General features: G+C 37.1%; 1 protein-coding gene across 1 annotated transcript; it reads right to left on the minus strand.

Annotated features, from left to right (window-relative positions):
• Nucleotides 1-1,640: 1,640 nt before the first annotated feature.
• slc38a8a (solute carrier family 38 member 8a) lies at nucleotides 1,641-17,673 on the minus strand. Its single transcript, XM_028448837.1, has 10 exons — nucleotides 17,326-17,673; nucleotides 13,208-13,406; nucleotides 10,411-10,567; nucleotides 9,397-9,501; nucleotides 8,205-8,262; nucleotides 6,903-7,017; nucleotides 6,290-6,437; nucleotides 4,286-4,488; nucleotides 3,009-3,060; nucleotides 1,641-2,191 (listed from the first exon to the last, which is right to left on the minus strand). Exons 1-10 carry the CDS (start codon nucleotides 17,521-17,523, stop codon nucleotides 2,089-2,091), a joined length of 1,338 nt encoding a protein of 445 aa, XP_028304638.1. The 5' UTR covers nucleotides 17,524-17,673; the 3' UTR covers nucleotides 1,641-2,088.
• Nucleotides 17,674-19,247: the final 1,574 nt, after the last annotated feature.

Raw genomic sequence — 19,247 nt, forward strand, 5'->3', positions numbered from 1 at the left:
CTCTCAAATGTCAAATGCAGAGAGTTACAATCTCTACAAATCACCCTTAGATAGGTGACAAAATGAAAGAAAATAAACAAGTCAAACAACAACCAGAGGCATCACTATGAACTCACTGTTCTTGAGGCCACTGCTTACTTTTCATGGTCATGGATGCTGCTTCCAGTGAGAGTAGGGAATTGTAAAAGAAAAAACCTTCAAGTTTAACCACTGCTTTCTGCATTTACAATACACAGATAAGTTCAAATCCTGTATACCTTAGGTTCCCAAAGTGAGGTACACAAATTGTCATAGAAGGTATCTCAATAAAAAATTAAAAAAACATGAGCATTGGAAACTAGAACGTAAATAGAGCAGCAGTCAGGGGCCTCCGTGCATTGCCACAAATTATCAATTGACCTCAGTTAGACTACCCTTTAGTGGTGACTGAGAAACGATCAAAAAAAGTGCAAATATGGCAGGAGCTACATTGTTTGCATCAAAGATATTAACGCCCTTTGCCATCATGTAGACAAACTTCAGTCTAAGGCTACTTTATATGACCTGTTTTTAAATGTGCAGGAGTAGAGTACATGACTTCAGGTTAAATGTATTTTAGTTTTTTTTTTTAAAAGACCCTATAAAGAAACTGAGTAAACTTTTTGTTCCTTCATTTGAAAGAAAACATTGTACCTATAACAACATTCACAGCAGCACTGCCCAGAAGGAACGTTTTAAATATTAACTTTTGTATCCTCAAATGCTAAATGTATTTAAAGTATATTCAGGAAAGAATGCATTGCCATTTAATTATGAAAAAAAAAAAGAAGTGTGAGGTTGGATTGAAGCACGATCCAAACTCCTGTGGAACCAAATCGAGGTTTCATTGCTTTGACTGAAGAGACTTTGGTTTAATACACAAGTAATCCATTTACAAACCATTTGATTGGACTAGGACAATGGACATGTTTAAGTCACAACTTTAGAGCTCCAGACAACAAATGCATTCTTGTCATCTTAAGAACGTCAGCGCGATAATTAAAGATTATCCATGCGTTACTGTACAGGCATAAATTCATTTTGGGACAAAGTAAGGAGCAAGACATTGTCTAAACACCTCATGCTAAAATTTCTCACAGTAACTGAGGTTTTAAGCCCAAGTTCTGAAACAACTGCACACCCAATGGATGCATTTTGCCACATACTGGTATTGCTTTCCTGGCAAAAACAAAACCTAGTGAAGAAAACAATCCAACTTCAAGAGACCAGAGGTTTTCTTTGATGGAGCTGCTCAGCCATGTAACCACCTCAGGGAGGCCATCCTCAATAACATTCTTTTTGTGCTCTAGGCTGAAAGTCAACGTGGAAAAAGGTAACATTCATTCATAAGGCCGAAGCATGCCTTTAAGTTTCACTCTTAGCTTTTGTTTCTACTTTTCTTTATTTTTCACTGAAACAAACTCAGTGAAAAATATTGCAGAAAAGATCAAAGTGACTGGAATTCAAACACTAAAACAATTTATTTAGTTTTTTTCTTTACCATCATTACAAGTTCAACATTCCAGAGTACATTTCAACATACAAAATACACATGTACACACACTGAAATGCTCAGTCACATTTAATAACCCTTTAGCACAACCATTTGTGGCAACTTTATTTTCAATGAATACTTCTTTGTAAACTTAACATCCAAACATTTGTGTTTTTTTTAACATTACATTATTAATTGAGTCCTAAAACTGTTCCCGTCAGTCCCACCATTATTGTATTTGAGTTTAAAACTCCTTATCGTACCAACAGCCTGTAATATAATGTAATGCATTCAACATGAAGGCTGAAGAACAACAAACTAAAAAAAAGTACCTGAGAATTTCCCACAGCAGCGCCCGACATTTCACTGCTTCAGAGCAAATTAAATGTTCCTTGAAAAATAAGGAAGGGTCAGTGGGTCTATTCTTTTGGAGGGCCACGAGCTGTGTGTTTACAGAGACCCCTCACATTTACTGCCCAAAGGAAACAAGTCCAAGCTCATTCTCAGAAAAGAACACGTCAGAGTTCACAGCTCGTCGTGTGTTTTGATGAAGACGTGGGCTACGTGCATCTGGGTCAGATCCTCCCGAGGAGCTGCATCACTGCGATGGTGGTGCTCTGGCCGAAGATAAAAGCACCGCAGATCAGGGTCACCATCCCCCAACCTGTGAGGAAGACTCTGGAGGAAAAACCGTAAAAAGCCAAAGCGCTGATAACATCTGCTGAGATCCAGTATACCTCCAGATGGAGGAGTACAGGGAACCAGTGGGGGTGAACAGCTCAGCTGACAGCTGCAGAGATTACTGTTGACTAAGATAAAGATTTAACATTCATGAGAACCTTTTGGGTTGTGTAAATCTTGTTGAAAAACATTTCTCTTTTAATATGAATTGGGTTATTTTTGTGTTTTAGCCACTATAGTAAGAGTCAAAACAGGAAATACATACATACAAAACACAATGCTAATGCTGGCGACCAGTTGTTTCTGGCATCTGTTTTATAGCAAACTAAATGCCAACTGATGTTCAGAGGATAAGGATTGTAAAATGAGCATCAGGAAAATTATTAATTTGTTGATTACACTTGCAAATGGATTTAAATGTATTCATGCATCTGTTTATCATGGTGCTAACGCAAGACTGTTACTTTAATGCAGCATTGCAGTCCATACTGACCACAGCAGAGAATAAATAAAATGTTAAAGATTAACCTTTGATTCATGAAATGTAGACGGACATGTTAATGATGTCCAATCTAGGCCATTAAAAATGACCAGCACATCTGGGTTTTTGCTTACAGATGTTTTAGGGGAAGTTCTCATAGGTCATGGTTTTACTAAAAAATCAAAAGTAGTGTTACCACCACATGAACCAAGCATTTGATCCAATGAGAAACAAAAGCTGGCACAGAGTTTAGTAATCACTTAGATAGTTTCCATGTACCCTCTTCCCGCTGTGTGTTGACATTATTAGCATTTAAATTAGATTTGCCCTCACCTGGTCTTACAGGATACTGGCTCAGACTGCATAGCAAACATCAGGCAGAGTCCTGTCCAGACAAATACAAGCTTCAGTGGGATGTGAGCAACTCTGCACAGTGACATCACTTAGAGAATTACAGTGGATATAAAAGGTCTACACACCTGTTTAAATGCCTGGTTTTTGTGATGTAAAAAAAATGACACCAAGATAAATAATGTCACAACTTTTTCCACCTTCAATGTGACCTATAACCTGTACAATGCAATTGAAAAAACAAACTGAAACCTTTCAAGGAGTTGAAGCAAAAATTAAAAAAAAAAAAAAACTGAAAGAATGAGGTTTTCTTATAACTGGTTAAAAAACTGGTCAGGGAGGCTGCCAAGAGGCTGACAGCCACATTGAAGGAGTTTCAGGCATTTCTGGCTGTGTAATACATGTGTCAACCTCCCATCTTCTTCATCTGTCTGGGCTATGGGGTAGGGTGGCAAGACTGAAGCCTTATCTTACAAAGAAAAATGTCCAAGCCCAACTTCATTTTGCAAAAACACATTTGAAGTCTCCCAAATGCATGTGTTATGGTCCAATGAAACCAAGGTTGAAATTTTTGGCCATAATTCCAAAAGGCATATTTGGTGAAAAAAACAACACTGCTCATCACCAAAAGAACACCATACCTACAGTGAAGCATGGTGGTGGCAGTATCATGCTTTGGGGCTGTTTTTCTTCAGCTGGAACTGAAGCTGGAACTGAATTCCCTCCAGTCAGGGTGGAGGGAATTATGAACAGTTCCAAATACCAGGCAGCGTTGGCACAAAACACAACCATGATCTTAAGCACACAGCCGAATCAACAAAAGAATGGCTTCACCAGAATAAGATTGAGGTTTTGGAGTGGCCCAGCCAGAGTCCAGACCTGAATCCGATTGAACATCTGTGGGGTGATCTGAAGAGGGCAGTGCACAGGAGATGCCTTCACAATCTGTCAGATTTGGAGCGGTTTTGTAAAGAAGAGTGGAAAAATATTGCCTCATCATGATGTGCCACACTAATACTCTGACTCAAAAAGACAGAGTGCTGTAATAAAAGCCAAAGGTGCTGCAACAACGTATTAGTTTAAGGGTGTGCATTTTTTTTTTCCCCCTTTAAAGGTTTCAGTTGTTTTAAAATTGTATTGTACAGGTTATAGGTCACATTAAAGGTAGAAAAGTTGTAAAATTATTTGTCTGTCATTTTTTTACATCACAAAAACCTGCATTTGAACAGGGGTGTGTAGACTTTTCATATCCACTGTACCTGGGAATATAAAGATGAAGAAAGCACTGATCCCGCCGATGACACCGATGACCTTGCTGATGTCTGGCACAAACACAGCGATGAGCAACGTCACAGCGATCCACAGGACTGTCAGCAAATAACGGCTGCGGCTCTCGTACTCCACCGTCACCAAGCCAACGCTTCGACGCCGCCAGCACAGCAGGGGCTCCTGAATCACTGATCTATCACACACATATTGTTGTGTTCTTTGTTAAATGTAGTTATGGCAATTATTATATTAATCATCATATCATCAAATGTGTGTTCGTGTGTACAATTTGTCATGTGTCTATACACAATGAATGCATTATATCATTGTGCTTTTGAACAGAGATGTTGCTCCTTTGCTGAGTCATGTTAGATTAGATTATCTGCAGTACAGAGTGTATCCACAGTGCCAGCAACAAACAGTCTCTGCTGAAGGCCTCATACCAAAAACTCACATTCTATCACATTCACACACAGATAAGCTACATCTAATGACGGGCGCGCGCGCACGCTCCGTCTCCACTGTTGGGAGCATCTGACCCCTTCCTTTTCCTCTCATCAGGGTGGGACATTTTTTTATCTGTATAAACTTTAAACTGTGGGACTTTCCCAGTTAGTTGCTTGCCCTTCCTACAGAATGGAAGCTTATTTGTACTCTTTTTCATTTAGTTTATAATAAATCCTTTTTTAGAAAATCCATCATGCTTTGACTGGACTTAATCATTCAACCAGAGCGCAAATCGTGTCTCCAAATGAGGTCAACCGCAAATTTGCCGTGACATGGTATATAAAGCAAAGTATATATATATTTGAAAAAAGGCAACTCAAATGTACTTGTTGAATACTTGCATTTCTTTTGTGTGTATTATTGAGAAAGGTAACTTGAATGTTATGATTTATGTTGAGCATAAGCATTTTGCTTCTGCCTTTTTTAGTCTTGTTATATTTTAAATTGTGATTTATGTTTGGATATTTTTTGTTAGATTGAAACAAACTGAAACTAAAGTTTAAACATCAGTAACATCACAAAGGTGAACATATCCTTCATTATTTATTTATTTTTTCAGTCTGTGCTAAGTTACAGTATACTTACTTTCATCTAAAACGGAGACCCAAACAGTCTGCCTGACTTACCCATCAGGCTACCTGCTGTTGCAATGGGAGCACACCATCAAAAACCAAACGTTTCATGGCTTCCGTGGCTAACATCAGAAAACACATTGCACCACCTTGTCTTTCAAAAACTGTCATCACTCTAAAGCAGGGGTTACCAATTTTTTGGGATCCAGGAATCCCTTACAAAAGGAGAACATTTCTTAGGATCTTATCATAATTGTCACATCAATTAAACTATTTACTGCCATAGGAATGATCTATTCTTTTTACACAAATATTTAAGATCTCTATAGTAGAAATTAGTTTTAAGTAGCTGTACTAGTCTTATAAGAAAATGTATGCAATGTATTACCAATAAACAAAATATGTGCACTTATTTGGAAAAAAAAATATTAAAGTAGTTTTTTGCACAATATTTTAACCAGTGAGACAGCCATCACATATCAATGTGGTACATGTTAAGTGCAACACTGGTCCCTATATATAGTTATACACTACTGTAATAATAAGATGAATATCTTTTATTATCACTATTTGCTCTGAAACTGAAGATTTGTGTAAAACTTGCTCTATTCAACGGCTGATTAAAAAAGAATGAAACAAAGCCAGCAACAAATTATTTTTTTTATGAAAGTAGAGGCTTCAATCTTTCAGAATCGTGAAGATGGTGTCAGATTTCAGATAGCCATAGTAGAAAATATTCTGTGGGTCTTTAAAATCAGTCAAAATGCTCAAAAACTGAAAATGGCTGGCATTGAATGAGTTAATGATGTTTGTTTTTTTGGAGCTCAGTTAGCTTCTTAAAGCAGAGGTTTCCGTTTAAAACATCTTTAGAAGTAAAAAGAGTTTTTCCAGGGTCTTGAAACTATCTGAACTGACCTCCCCAGCAACAGGATGATAGGATAGATGGTGATGATGGAGATGCCGAAGAGCAGTCTAGCGATGAGCATCAGAATGTCATCACCAGTGTAAGACATCAAAATGTCAGCCTTCACATCCTTTCCAAACGTCAGGTAACCGTAGACCCCTGGGTAAAAAAAGAAATAATTCCCACCTTTCACAGACAAATACGCAGCTTCTTTCGAGAAACGATGACAGACTGAAAGAACAAGAAATGCAGCAAGAGGATCAGAAAAACTACGAAAACATTTTGGTTTGATTAATCTGGTTTTATGCTTGAAAGTACTCAAATATTTCTTGTAAATAAACTAAACCCGTTTGTTTAAGGTATAAATACGCATGTGAGGCTTAGAACACAACATTTTCTTTACAGATTCCTAAAGTCTTAATAACAATTTGAGTATCCATGCATTTTCTGACCCGTTTGCTCCTTTACATGGTTGTATCTCCAGCTGTCATTGGACGCTAGGAGAGTATAATTTGTCATTTTAGTAAATAATCAGAAAATTCCAGCCAAACGACAATACTTAATAAGTGTTATCTAATATCTGAATAATTTTTAAATGACAATCTGGATTATGTGTCGTCTCACCTGTGAGGGAGTAAATGATAAGGCAGAAAAACATGGAGACCACAGAGATGAAGACCCAGTGGGAGAGTCGCTGGTTCTCCATGCTGCTGTAGATGGTGACAGACGCTTCATGACACTGAAACAAGCAGAAGAAGCTCAGTCTGAAGGACTCTGCTGACACTTTTTGTTGGATAATCCATAGATCCCTTAGACGGATAACAGAGGCTGAATCGGGGACTCCCCCCTCCATCAATCGATTGTTCTTATTCCTCTGGTTTCCCAAGAGGAGCCTTATAATCCCAACGTAGCATTAACTCAGTCCTCTGAGATCTGATGAGGGAAATTAAAGTGGGCAGTGATCTTTTTGTGGATACAAAAAACTTCTCCCATCACCTGGTTTTAAATCTGACATTCCTATGCCTGCCCTTCTCCCAGATTCTCATCAAAACCCTTTATGAAACGTTTCATACGGCAATCACTCTGAGTGAGGGAGCACACACTTGCCATTGTCTGATTCATGAATCCTTTAGCACTCTCCGTTCTTTTTATCGTTTGATCTCTCTCAGCCAACAGGAGTTACCTTGGCAACGTGGAAAGTTACACATCTATCTAACCTGCCAAACATTGACAGGGTGATCTTTTTTTTTTCCCCCTCTGTGCTCTACCCACCTATTAAATATGAAAAGCTCCCTCTATGGGGCTTTCATAGAGCACAGTAGGAGCCAGCTTCATGACCTTTACACTACAGTAAAACACACTCACTCCAAAGCGCTGAAGATTCTATCATTTGCCATTGCTCAAAACATCACCTTAAACAACCAGTCATGTTTATTATTTTTCTGCTGATTGGAAAAAATCTAAAGTGGAGAGGACTGTTCATTTTTCTGTAATTTAAAAAACATCACATTTTCTTCAAGTTATTAAGACTAACATTTTATCCAATAAACATGTTTCATGTTTGACATTTGCAGTAAGCATATAATACAATTCCAGTTTTTAGTACAAGTTTCAAAACGATAATGACATCTACATAAAACATGCAACATATCTATTTACAGAGTAGAAACAACTCTACTCTCAAAATATGTCGAGATATCAAACGTTATGTAACATCAACTCGGAAGCAGTTTAATGTATACACACATACTGGTTGTGAGAGACAAAGCTTCTCCTTTCAGAACCACAAGGTACATACATACATACATGCATGAATCCACCCTCTACTGACAGCCTGCAGACTTACACGACCACGTTGCTGCAAACACGCATCAATCAGGTCACAAACACTTCCACACGGATAGATTTCTAAATCATGGCACTCACTTGGAAACCAAAGCAGATGGTTGGGATGACGCTGAACATGGAGGCCCATGAGCCGATTCTGCATACAACGGAGAAGACAGAGTCACTTTGTGGTGTTGGCAATACAAGAAGAAAATACCAGGCCGTCTCAGGACACGGGTCATCACTTAAGCACAGAGTTTATCTGTCAATTAAAGAAGCTCAACAGTGGGAAGAACCAGAGAGTAGATCGAGTTTCAGTGCAAGTAACCTTCAATCGATTAAAATTCAAGAAGAGAGCAAACTCTTAACTGACCAGCTTGGGTTAAAACTGTTCTTTAAAAAAAAAAAAATCCAAATGCTAAAATTAGGTTATTAAAAAGCTTTTAAAAGAAGGTTGAATAGATTTGATTTCTCTGAATCAAAGCAAATTATAAAAAAGATTGGCATTGTAATTTTTGATCAGGGAATTCATCCAGTTTATATGGTTTCAAAGGCTTTGTTTAAGAAACTAATATTTTTGCATAACAAATGTGTATTGATTGTGACACAGCAGATTGTGATATTGGGATAACAACTCCCCATTTGTACAAATAAAATGTATTTTAAAAAAGGCTTTTTTGCAGCTGTCAAAACAGGTTTTTTGTGACATTTGTTTCAGCAGGAAACAAGAATTGCTAAACTGCTGAACATGTTTTTAAGCATGTCAAGTGTTTTTTGAGTGAGTTATAATCACCCTCAAGATGAAAGAGCTAAATAACTTCCCTGTGGAGAAGCTCTCAAGCTGCTAATCACTCCAGTGTGGTGCCCTGTTGATATGTGGGCTATAAACACTGCTTTTCTCCTGTTGAATGAGTGGTTTATGGCTCATTGGATAGGCTGTATAAATTATGCCATTTGTTAATTAATACAATAACTGAAATCGTAATGACCACTCCTCAACTTTTGCAGCCTAGAAGCATTACTTGCAACTTAGTTTTTTTTTAGCTTTAGCAGGTGTTTCCAAACCTGGTCCAGTTTTAAATGTCTTCTCGTTTAATAAAAATGTATCCAATGTGGCAATCATCCTGCAGCTCCACAGAGTTAAAGCAGGAAGTAAACTAAACCCTACAGGACTCCATGTGGACACCTCTCACTAAAAGACAGAATTACAAATAGCTTTTTGTTCCAATGGCGGCATTTAAAGTTGAAATGTGTCTACTACTCACACACAGACCTATAAATATGTACATACCCACTAGCATAAAGAGGGCTGTTGCGAACCAGGACGGATGGCATGGTGTGATATTTAATGATGATGGCCACTGTCAGGTAGGTAGCTGCCAAAGTGCCCAGAACACTGAGAGGATGGAGACAAAGCCACTTAAATCAGAGAGGGATGTTTCAGTCAAAGTGAGAAAAACACAAGACGGAGGCAGCAGAGGTCTGTAGAGTCAGCATAGCAGCTACAAGCAGATTCTTTTTCACATCAACTAATTGTCTTTGAACAGAAGTGAAACACTACTCAATAAAACAGATTAGTATGGGCTGTCAAAAAAGGTTTATAATACAGTTTATAAAAAGATTTCTCATTTTTAGCTCCAATGTTATTATTGTTGGCCAGTCCAGTCCTTCTACTCTTTTTTCTGCAAAAACTGAAAAGTAAATGGTGATTTCTTTACAGTATTCTAATTTTTTGAAATCCTGTTTTTGTGGTTTTTTGAGCTGGAAGCTCAAATTATGTAAAAAAATAAACAAATAAATACTTTGAATCTACAATCTATGAAAGTTTAACTTTTTTGAATGGAATTATGGAAATTAAATAACTTTTCCATGATATTCTAATTTTTTGGAAAGGGTCTGTACATCCCAGACCAGTCAGTGGCCTATCACTTAGACTATCCCAATCCAATCCACATTTAACCATGTAGTTTATTTTAAAGCCTTTAAATAACCAAACATTTATTATGGAGAAAACATCTCCATTCCTGGAAGGCACCATTTAAACTGATGGCAGATTGAATGTAGTCTTTCAGTTTAGGGTATACATAGTGTAAAGAACACCGACTACACTTGTGATAGGTATCAAATGGAGAGTGAATGGAATTTTTTTTAGCTTCCTTAGTGAGCTAAAACAAAAGGTCATTAGTCAAAATACAACACTGCAGAGGTCAGTAAATAAAACAATCTGCTCAGTGTTTCCTGCATCTGTGTAGGAAAATCCAGGATCCTTTCTTAAAATAAACATACTGTGTTTGTGACTGCTGACCTGATGTATTTCTGAATGCTGATTTCTTTGGAGATTGACAGCGGCAGGATTAAGACGATACAAAGCAGCAGGAGGGCAAAGCGCTGGTCCGTGTAGAAGTGGTACGGCATCTCCGACTGAGGCAAACCCGTTACCAGCTCGTACAAAGAGTCACACACTGGTGCCCACATGACAGGAAAACAAAACACTCAGTTATTACACATGGGTTATTGTATACGTGCAAAAAAGGAAGCTAAAAAAAATGTAAAGTTATCTGAATACAGTGATTAGATTGCTTAAAACAAAGAAATTACAGGGTTCCTACAGCTTTAGTCAAATTAAATCCACAGCTTTTTATTATCATTTGAAATTAAATTTAAAACCAACTTCACAGTAAACATTATTGGGGAAAAACTCCACATCAATTACAAAGGGTTAGGGCAATTTTTTTCTCATTTCTAGTGGAGACGTGCAACTGGCGACCCCCATAGTAAAAGCACAAAAATACACATAAGCAAATAATCAAAATCACTCAAAAAACACAAGATGAAAACAAAAATACAAAAACCTTTAAGAAAAATCTTTCAAAGATGAAAACTACAGAGAGAACTTTTATTTACTACTACCACCTCCACGCCAAATCCTTCCTAGGCCGGTCCCGTTATAAAGGCTGTGTTTGTGTTCACGACCTGACGTCATCTTCAACAAAGACTGATTGGCTTTCATCGTGCCAAACAGTCGCAGAAGGTGAATATTTTCAACCCCTGCGAATGTGCAGATATGCGTAAAATCGGGAGCGCGCTCGCACGGCCAACGCTCGGACCGCACCACAGCACAGGAAAGATTTCACATCTGGGACGCATCGACTTTGTATGTAATCTGGATGTACGGACATTTTGCGACGCATAAACCAGTCCTTAGCTGACCATGCCTGGTTAGCATCTACAGTGGAGCAACCACTGAGCATCAAATGCTAATTCCTGAAGCTTTACAACTTGAGTCTCTGGTAGGGATGTAACGATTAATCGTAAGGCAGTTAAAAATTGATTCATAGGTATCACAGTTGATATCGATTTTCTGAAAATTGAATCGCAGTACTTTTTTTAAACAGCAGAGGGCACCATCTATTTATCCTTCTCTTGTCCAAATGCTGAGGCGGCAATCTGCTACTATTTTCTTTCTGGCCGCCTTCTACTCTTAAACATGTTCATAAATGATTCGTTACCCCTTTAGCTCTAAAAGAATCTGTAATATTACGTGAATATCTAAAAGTCACGTTTTTCTATTAGCTCTGTCTACTAGCATAGCATCTCTTCTTCACTGCACAGAATATCTGCATGCCAACCGACCACTGGGTTACCAGCGCCCTCTGCTGGTCCAAACAAATCTGACGTAAATACAGGGCAATGACTTTTTTTTTTTTTTATTTTAAAAGTCCAATTGTTAAGGCACAAAACACATTTTCAGTTGCACTTTTAAAAAGAAAAATAACTTATGCAGTTTTGCATTGTTTACTATAGAACCAGAATTTAAATTGATAGGCTTCTTCATTTATATTATTCATCATTCAAGATTTATTTTTAGTTAAATTGCATTGTTTTGAATAGTTTATCAAGGGATTCTTTTGACAATGAAAAATAAAAGGAAAATAGTACAGTATTTTTTTTCCCCCAAAAAAATATAGGAATATTTTTCAATCATCATTTGTCTACAGTCCCATTTTGTAAAATAAATCGTGAGAATCGTATTGTGAACCCAGTATCGTGAATCGAATCGTTACATCCCTAGTTTCTGGTGTTGAGTTCCTTGCACGTGTCTGAACTCCTCAGCATGTCATAAGTATAAATCCAGTTTTAACTCTGGAAGAATCGATTCTTTCCGCTATCTCAACTTTTTATTTATGACCAAGGATTTAGTGATTATTGTAGAAAGTAGGACAGAGGTGCTGTCCTCAAGAGCCCCTATTCTGCACACCTGAATATAATCATGCAGCTCTACAGAAACCTTAATTATGAGTTTACTTTTACAACCACACCGGTAACCACTAGAGGTGTCTCAATCCGATATTGACATCAGAAATCAGGCAGATTGAATTTAACAAATCTGCATCCAAAATCTGACACAAACAGTCCATTCCAGACTCCGCTCCAGTACTTCCATCCAAGAGCTGATGGAAGTTAATACTGAGAGTTAAAAATTACTACAGTGAACTTCAATTACTATTTTGCACTTTAAAACTATGAATTGTTTTTATTGATTTGTGAGGGTATTTGTCTTTATTCTATTCGATGGTTGAATATTACGTTAAGATTAAACTAGTGACTGTTTTACAAATATATATTTTTGTTTTTAATTAATGTTATTTTTCAGGGTCTTCTAATTTGTTGTTTTTTTTATTTAATTCAATTGTAGAATATTCCTATGTTAAAGGGTAAAAATTGTATTCATGTAACCCACTGGTTAATAATACATGGGTCAGTTTTTCACATACCTAGTGTTGCTGACTATTGAGTCATATCGCTTGGAGCCTTTTCTAATATTCCACACTAAAAAATAAGTATTAAAGTAAGTATGATTTCTGCTGCAATATTAGTATTGTATCAGAAGTCAAGAAGTTGGATCCCATAGTAACAACGGAAGCATCCAAAACATGCTGGATAGGGACTCAAGGACCAGACTCTGGTACCAATGATGCAGGCTGTAAAACACATCCCATATTTCAACAGTTTCTATACAGAAACATGCACCAATACAACGTTGTGTTCCAGCCCAAAACAGATTGCGTAACCAAAAAGATCCTTTAAATATGAAAACTTACATTTTTCAAGCTGATCATCCACTATGACCAGGAAGGCCACAGAGATCATGAAGAGGTTAAAAACAAAGCAGATCTCACAAAGCTGACCAATAGCCGGCCCACACACTTCCTTTACAACTGCTTGGTAGGTGCACTGCCCACTGATGGAGGAGGAGTAACCCAGAATAATCAGCCCGCTGATTAGGAACACCAGGGAGATCTGAGGAAGTCAGTAACAGATTTACATTTCATTAATCTCTTGTTTCTATATATTATTATCACAACACTTGTATACTGGTGGCAGAACAAAAAAGTTAATCCAGTATAAAACAAATAGGGCTGCAACGATTCCTCAAATACAAACAAGCATCACCACAGTAAACATGGTGATGCTGCAAAGAAGTGGAACAAACTGCCAGCAGAGCTGAAGTCAGCATCTAATGTGAACATTTTTAAATCAAAGTTAAAGGCACTTTTTTCTTTGCTGTGTATGATTGAGAGGGAGATTTTTTCTCATGTTGTTGATGTAATGTGTTTGATTATGTTAATTGAGTTTACTGATGATTTTAAGCTGTTGAATGTTTTATCATGCAAAGCACATCGAGTTGCCTTGTGTATGAACTTCGCTATACAAATAAATTTGCCTTGCTATTAACTTTCTCTGCCTCAAAGCCTTGTTTATTTAAAAATCCTTTTATTTTCCCAACTTTATTTTAAATTTTGAAGGCACATAAATACAAAAACCCAATATTCAAAAAAATTATACCAAGATACACATTAAAAAAAAGAAAAACAAAAACACTGCATTTGTCACAAAATAATCTATTAACGATCTATATATAAAAAAAAACAACAAAACAAAAATATGGTGTTAGTATAGCCCGACGTGCCAGAAGAGTCATGAAAGCCAGTGATGATTTCTGAGGAGCTGAGAGAGGTATTTGAGAAGGTGTAATACCCAATAAGGCAGTAAGTGGATTTAGATAAACTGTTTTACCAACTACAACTGGCACGATTTCAAAACTTTAGTCCAGTAATTTGACAGTTGTAGACAGAGCCAAAAAGTATGTATTAAATTTGCATTTGGATGTTGGCATCTGTCGCATGAAGGTAAAACGTTTGAGCACATTTTAACCAAAACTTGATTGGTGTAATATATTGTTATATATATTTGTACTGGGATTTATGCACCAACAATAAAATGTGTGACCAAAGCTCCTCTGATACAACTTCCCCAGAATCTTCTTCTCAGCAGACTTGAATTTTATCAGTGGCCTGAGGATAAACTAAGGTAATCTGATTATTCGCAATAGAGATGGCACCTTTGAGAGTAGGGATAGGTTGCAAAAATTTATCGAGAGACAAATTTCCTGGAGCATTTGGAAATGTGGGAAACATACTATGAACAAAACTACATATTATTAGGGGTTGATCTTATTTTACATTGTAAAATTAAACTTTACTTAAGCAAAAGAACTTTAGATTTCATTTTAGAGGATTTTGAATCTGAACTTATGTTAAACCTTTGAACTGTGGCTTTCAGAAACATGGTGGTTTCCCCCCCCCCCCAAAAAAAAAAAAAAAAAAAAAAAAAAAAAAAACCTTGTTTAGTCTTGCATATTTGGAAACGAGGCCCAAAATAATATCCAACTTAAGTAGTTTGTGCTCACCTTTAATCTGCACTCATTCTGACCCAGGTCTGAACATTAACCATTTCAAAGAGTTTGCAATTAGGCTTTACAGTGATCTGAACGGCTATATCAGATCGCCACATTAATTGCACTGTATTTATGTTGAATATTTGTTTGAACCAGCAGAGGGCGGTGGTAACCCAGTGGTTGGTTGGCATGCAGATATTCTTGCAGTGAAGAAGAGGTGCTATGCGCTAGCAGACAGAGCTAATAGAAAAACATGACTTTTACAGATATTCACATATTACAGATATTCTTTCAGTGCTAAAGGGGTAAGGAATCATTTCTGAACATGTTTAAGAGTAGGAGGCGGCCAGAAAGAAAGTAGTAGAAGATTCCGCCCGCCGCCTCCACTTCTGGACAAGAGGATAAATATATATATATATATATTTAAAAAAAAAAAAAAAAAAAAAAAAAAAAAAGTACTGCAATTCAATTTTCAGTGCATCAAAGTAGACCGTGGTACCTATGAATCGATTTTTAACTCTCTTACAATCAATCGTTATATCCCTAATTATCAATATATCGAAAACGAAAAAGTTGCATCGGGACATCCTTAGTCACAAGACTGTGTTTAGGTCCCAAAACATGGTACCATTTGATTTTCCGTGATCTGCATCAGGTCGTACCTAATAAAAATTTTTAAAAAAAAATTTAAAACAATTTTTTTTCTAACTCACTGATCGGCCCAAAAATCCTGATCGTGTAAAGCCTACTTATAATCACCTGAATTATATTATTAGAATGAATGATTTTCTCCATCTCTCCAGTTCATTACTGGCCCAGCTAAAAAGTACAGATGATGCTTCAGTCCTGAAAATTGCAGAGGAACCGGACTTTATCAGCCCATAATATAGTCTTATGAACCATCCAGGTGGCACTGATCATATTAATGTAACCAGAAATAGGCGGGCAAACGCAGCATTTTCTTTTATGACCAATACATTTGAGGAAGCTCTCAGAGAAATACAAAACAGCTCTGACTCAGTATTTTTGAAACGAAGATGAATCCTCTTTCCTAGCTGTGGCCTTTTTCAGAGCTTTATCTCGCTGTACCCCATCCTTGCCCATCACAGTGTCAAAAATACACTATTTCTGCCATATTTAAGCCAGGACAGCAAGCAAGAGGCCCTAATATAATTATTGGACACCTGAATGGACACCTGTGATTTCAGACATCACTAATAAACAAAGAGCTCTGTATAAAGTCAGTGAAAAGAGATACACAGGAGATGTGTTAAATACAGATTACAATGTTACAGAGCAAAAAGAAAAAAATTGTCCCAACCTTTTCTGATGTGTTTAGGTAACCTCAGCCTCTCTTCAAATGAACAGTACCCCCTGTGTTATTTACACGTTGGCTTCTGAACTCTTAATTTTTTTATTTTTTGCCTTTTCCAGTGAGTATCTTTAGAAATGCCACTTGTAAAACCAAGTAATGAATTTTGCCCTAGTGTGCATTCAAACATATTATATATTAGGATAATGTGTAATAGTTTGATAACAGTCATGATATTAAGAAAAATAAGGCGCCATTATTTTATTTTCCATTGATGACAGTTGATGTCAGTAGGTGCTCTAAAGTTTAAAAAAAAAAAAAAAAAAACCATCAGATATTTCCAAGTACCCCCTACAACATGCTCAAGTAGTCCTATAGGGATGCATGTACCCAAGGTTGGAAAACAATGTTTTAAAAAAGAATCAGAGAGAAGCAGTGGATCTAGGAAGTGTCTATTGATACGGAAACGTATCCATAGCCCCCAGGACTATAGTTAAAGTATATTTAACACAGCAAATTCCACCTTTAAAAATAAATATAGGAAAAAAATAAACATTTTAAATAAAAAAAAAAAAAAAAAAAATGAATAATGAGCTAAAATAAAACTGACGGAACTTTAAGTCAAGTAGTGCACCCATTACGTCACCTAAACTGGCCAATGAGGGGCGCAGCGTAAGAATATAATTCATGTCTATTCATACGTTTCTATATCAATAGCCATGGCCAACCATTTAAAACTTTACAGATTTATAAAAACAATTTCAATCCTCATATTCAAATATTTGATTTTTTTTTTTTTTTTTTTAAATCAAAATGAACACTCCATCATAGAAGGCAGTGTTTTTTATATAACAAAAAAAAAAAAAAAAAAAAACAGTCTGGAATTCTTCAGATTTGCAGTAAATTGAGTGTCAGAGAAGGAAAACTAAGACGTAAAAGTGATGAGTTAGAGATAATGGAGGTCAGCTCTGACATGGCCTTTATCAGGTGAAACTAATCACAATCAGCTTAATTGAACCAAGCTCTCATTGAATATCACAACTCACCTCTGGCCACATATATATAAAACTACATTTTCAACTCCAGGAACACCAGTAAAAAGTGTAAATCTCAGCTGAAGCCACTTCTCCTTTAATACACAAATAAATAAATATCGTTTAAATGCCTACCAGCTCCACGGTGACTGCGCTGCGGACGCCCCCGGCTCTCTCGAAGGCCCAGGGAAAGTTGAGGAGCCCGGCGCCCAGTGCGGACTTCAGCATGATGAAAATGGCCCCCATGGAGCCGAGCCGAGGCCCAGCGTCCAGCGCCGGCTTGGCCGAGGCTGAGGCCAGCATACTGATGCTCTCTCTGGCCAACTCCTCCATGCTTCGACCGGTGTCTTGCTCTCACACACACTTACGCCCAGTAACCAGTAACGGTCCAGCAGAAGCTGCTGCTACCGCCCGCAGGGCAAGGTGAGCCGCAGAGGGAGGGACTGAGAGGTGGGTGGGTCCGAGGGCGGGAAACTACTCAATTTAAAGCGTATCTAAAAGTAAAGTAACGATCTTTCTGTTTAAAACCCTACGTTATAACATTGTAAAAATATCCTGAACCACTTTGTAATCGATTATCAGATAATAATCTCTGATGTCGCCAGCAGTTTATAATCGGAGATTAGATTGAATAACAAGGCTGTCAATCAACACACGTGCACCTTGATATTATTACAAGGGGGCGTGGCTTTATAAGAAGGTAAGAAATGTTTCTACATGCAACACTTTTTTTTTAAATTAATGCCATTGTTTATTTTTTTTATTACATTTCATGGAAAATCTTTATGTTCCTATGAACTAGCCACTAACTAACAACTGTTTTCGACTAATTGTAAAATTTGTAAAATGTAACGATTTTTAGATTTCAGAAAAATCCACTTTGCATTTTTTTTTTTCTAACACACATTTTATCACAATACAATCTGCAGCTTCATTGACAAAATTTCATCTGCAACACTTGAACCAATTTGTCTCAGTGAAAATAAACATTTAAAGATGTTTAATTTTATACAAAAACATATCAAGTGCAGCATGTTGTACACTATTAAAGCTCTGACGACATCTGTCATCTGTATTTATCTCTGTGAGTTTCAAGCCTGGCAAGTAAATCAGATTTTAGATAAAGCTCATTGGTTAATAGTGCTATTGATAGAAGAGACCTGAGGGCACCTCTTATGGTCCGTTCGGGCTACCGGCTGCCCGTGGGCACCATGTGGGTGACCCCTGGCATAGATAGACCTTCTGAAACTATGGATACAATACTGATTTATTTTTTTAATCTCTAATCACATCTTGGTTCTTAACTGACCAATCTTTATGAAATTTGACTCAGTCATGGGTTGGTTTCTCACCTACTGTATATTTATTAATGGCAAGAGAAGTTTCTTCCAAACCTTTAAAGTATGAATTATCATACCTCATATGCAAAAAAGGATTTCGCTCTCTGAGCGCTCTTGTTTTAATTTAAATTTGAATAGTTTTAAAAAAATAATAATAATTTCAAACCTATACTCAATAGGTATTGAACTGGTTCCTGATGGTAGATTAACCGTCATTTTTAAGCCGGGCTACCGGACTCAAAACGCCACTCACTTTGTTCTTGTCGATGTGTACTCTAGTTAGGCCCTCGGGGTCCCCATTTTTCAAATGACTACTCCTTCGTTAGTTCTTGTTAGATTGGAATACAGTTTGGTATGAATACTCTATGAATGAATATGAGACGCTCGGCATTTCCGGTAATTTCCAAATTTATGGCAACATTGTCATGTGATATATCGTTTTAATGGTAATTCAACGTAGATTACGATTATGGTTTGCACAATTCAATTCGGGGCCCGAGGGACCCACCCCCTTTTTTCGGCAATTTCTATTAAAGTCATTTTCTCATTTATTTGTGAGTCAAATATTGCGACAGTTGGTGGTACCAAATCATTGACACATAGTAATATATGAATGGTGCCGCTTATTCCATATGTGCGACGGGGGCCCCCGGGGGCCCCATTTTTCAAATGACTACTCCTCTGTTAATGCTCTTTGAATTGGGCTGTAATTTGACA

This window comes from Gouania willdenowi, chromosome 6 (assembly GCF_900634775.1).
Source record: "Gouania willdenowi chromosome 6, fGouWil2.1, whole genome shotgun sequence".
NCBI lineage: Eukaryota > Metazoa > Chordata > Actinopteri > Blenniiformes > Gobiesocidae > Gouania > Gouania willdenowi.

Coding starts and splice junctions, on each gene's coding strand:
- slc38a8a (XM_028448837.1), bottom strand. CDS start 17,523: ATGGAGGAGTTGGCCAGAGAGAGCATCAGTATGCTGGCCTCAGCCTCG. Junction 4,489..6,289: donor ATCATCCTGTTGCTGGGGAG/GTCAGTTCAGAT, acceptor TGTGTGTGATAG/ATCAGTGATTCAGGAGCCCC. Junction 3,061..4,285: donor CTTCATCTTTATATTCCCAG/GTACAGTGGATA, acceptor TTGTCTGGACAG/GACTCTGCCTGATGTTTGCT.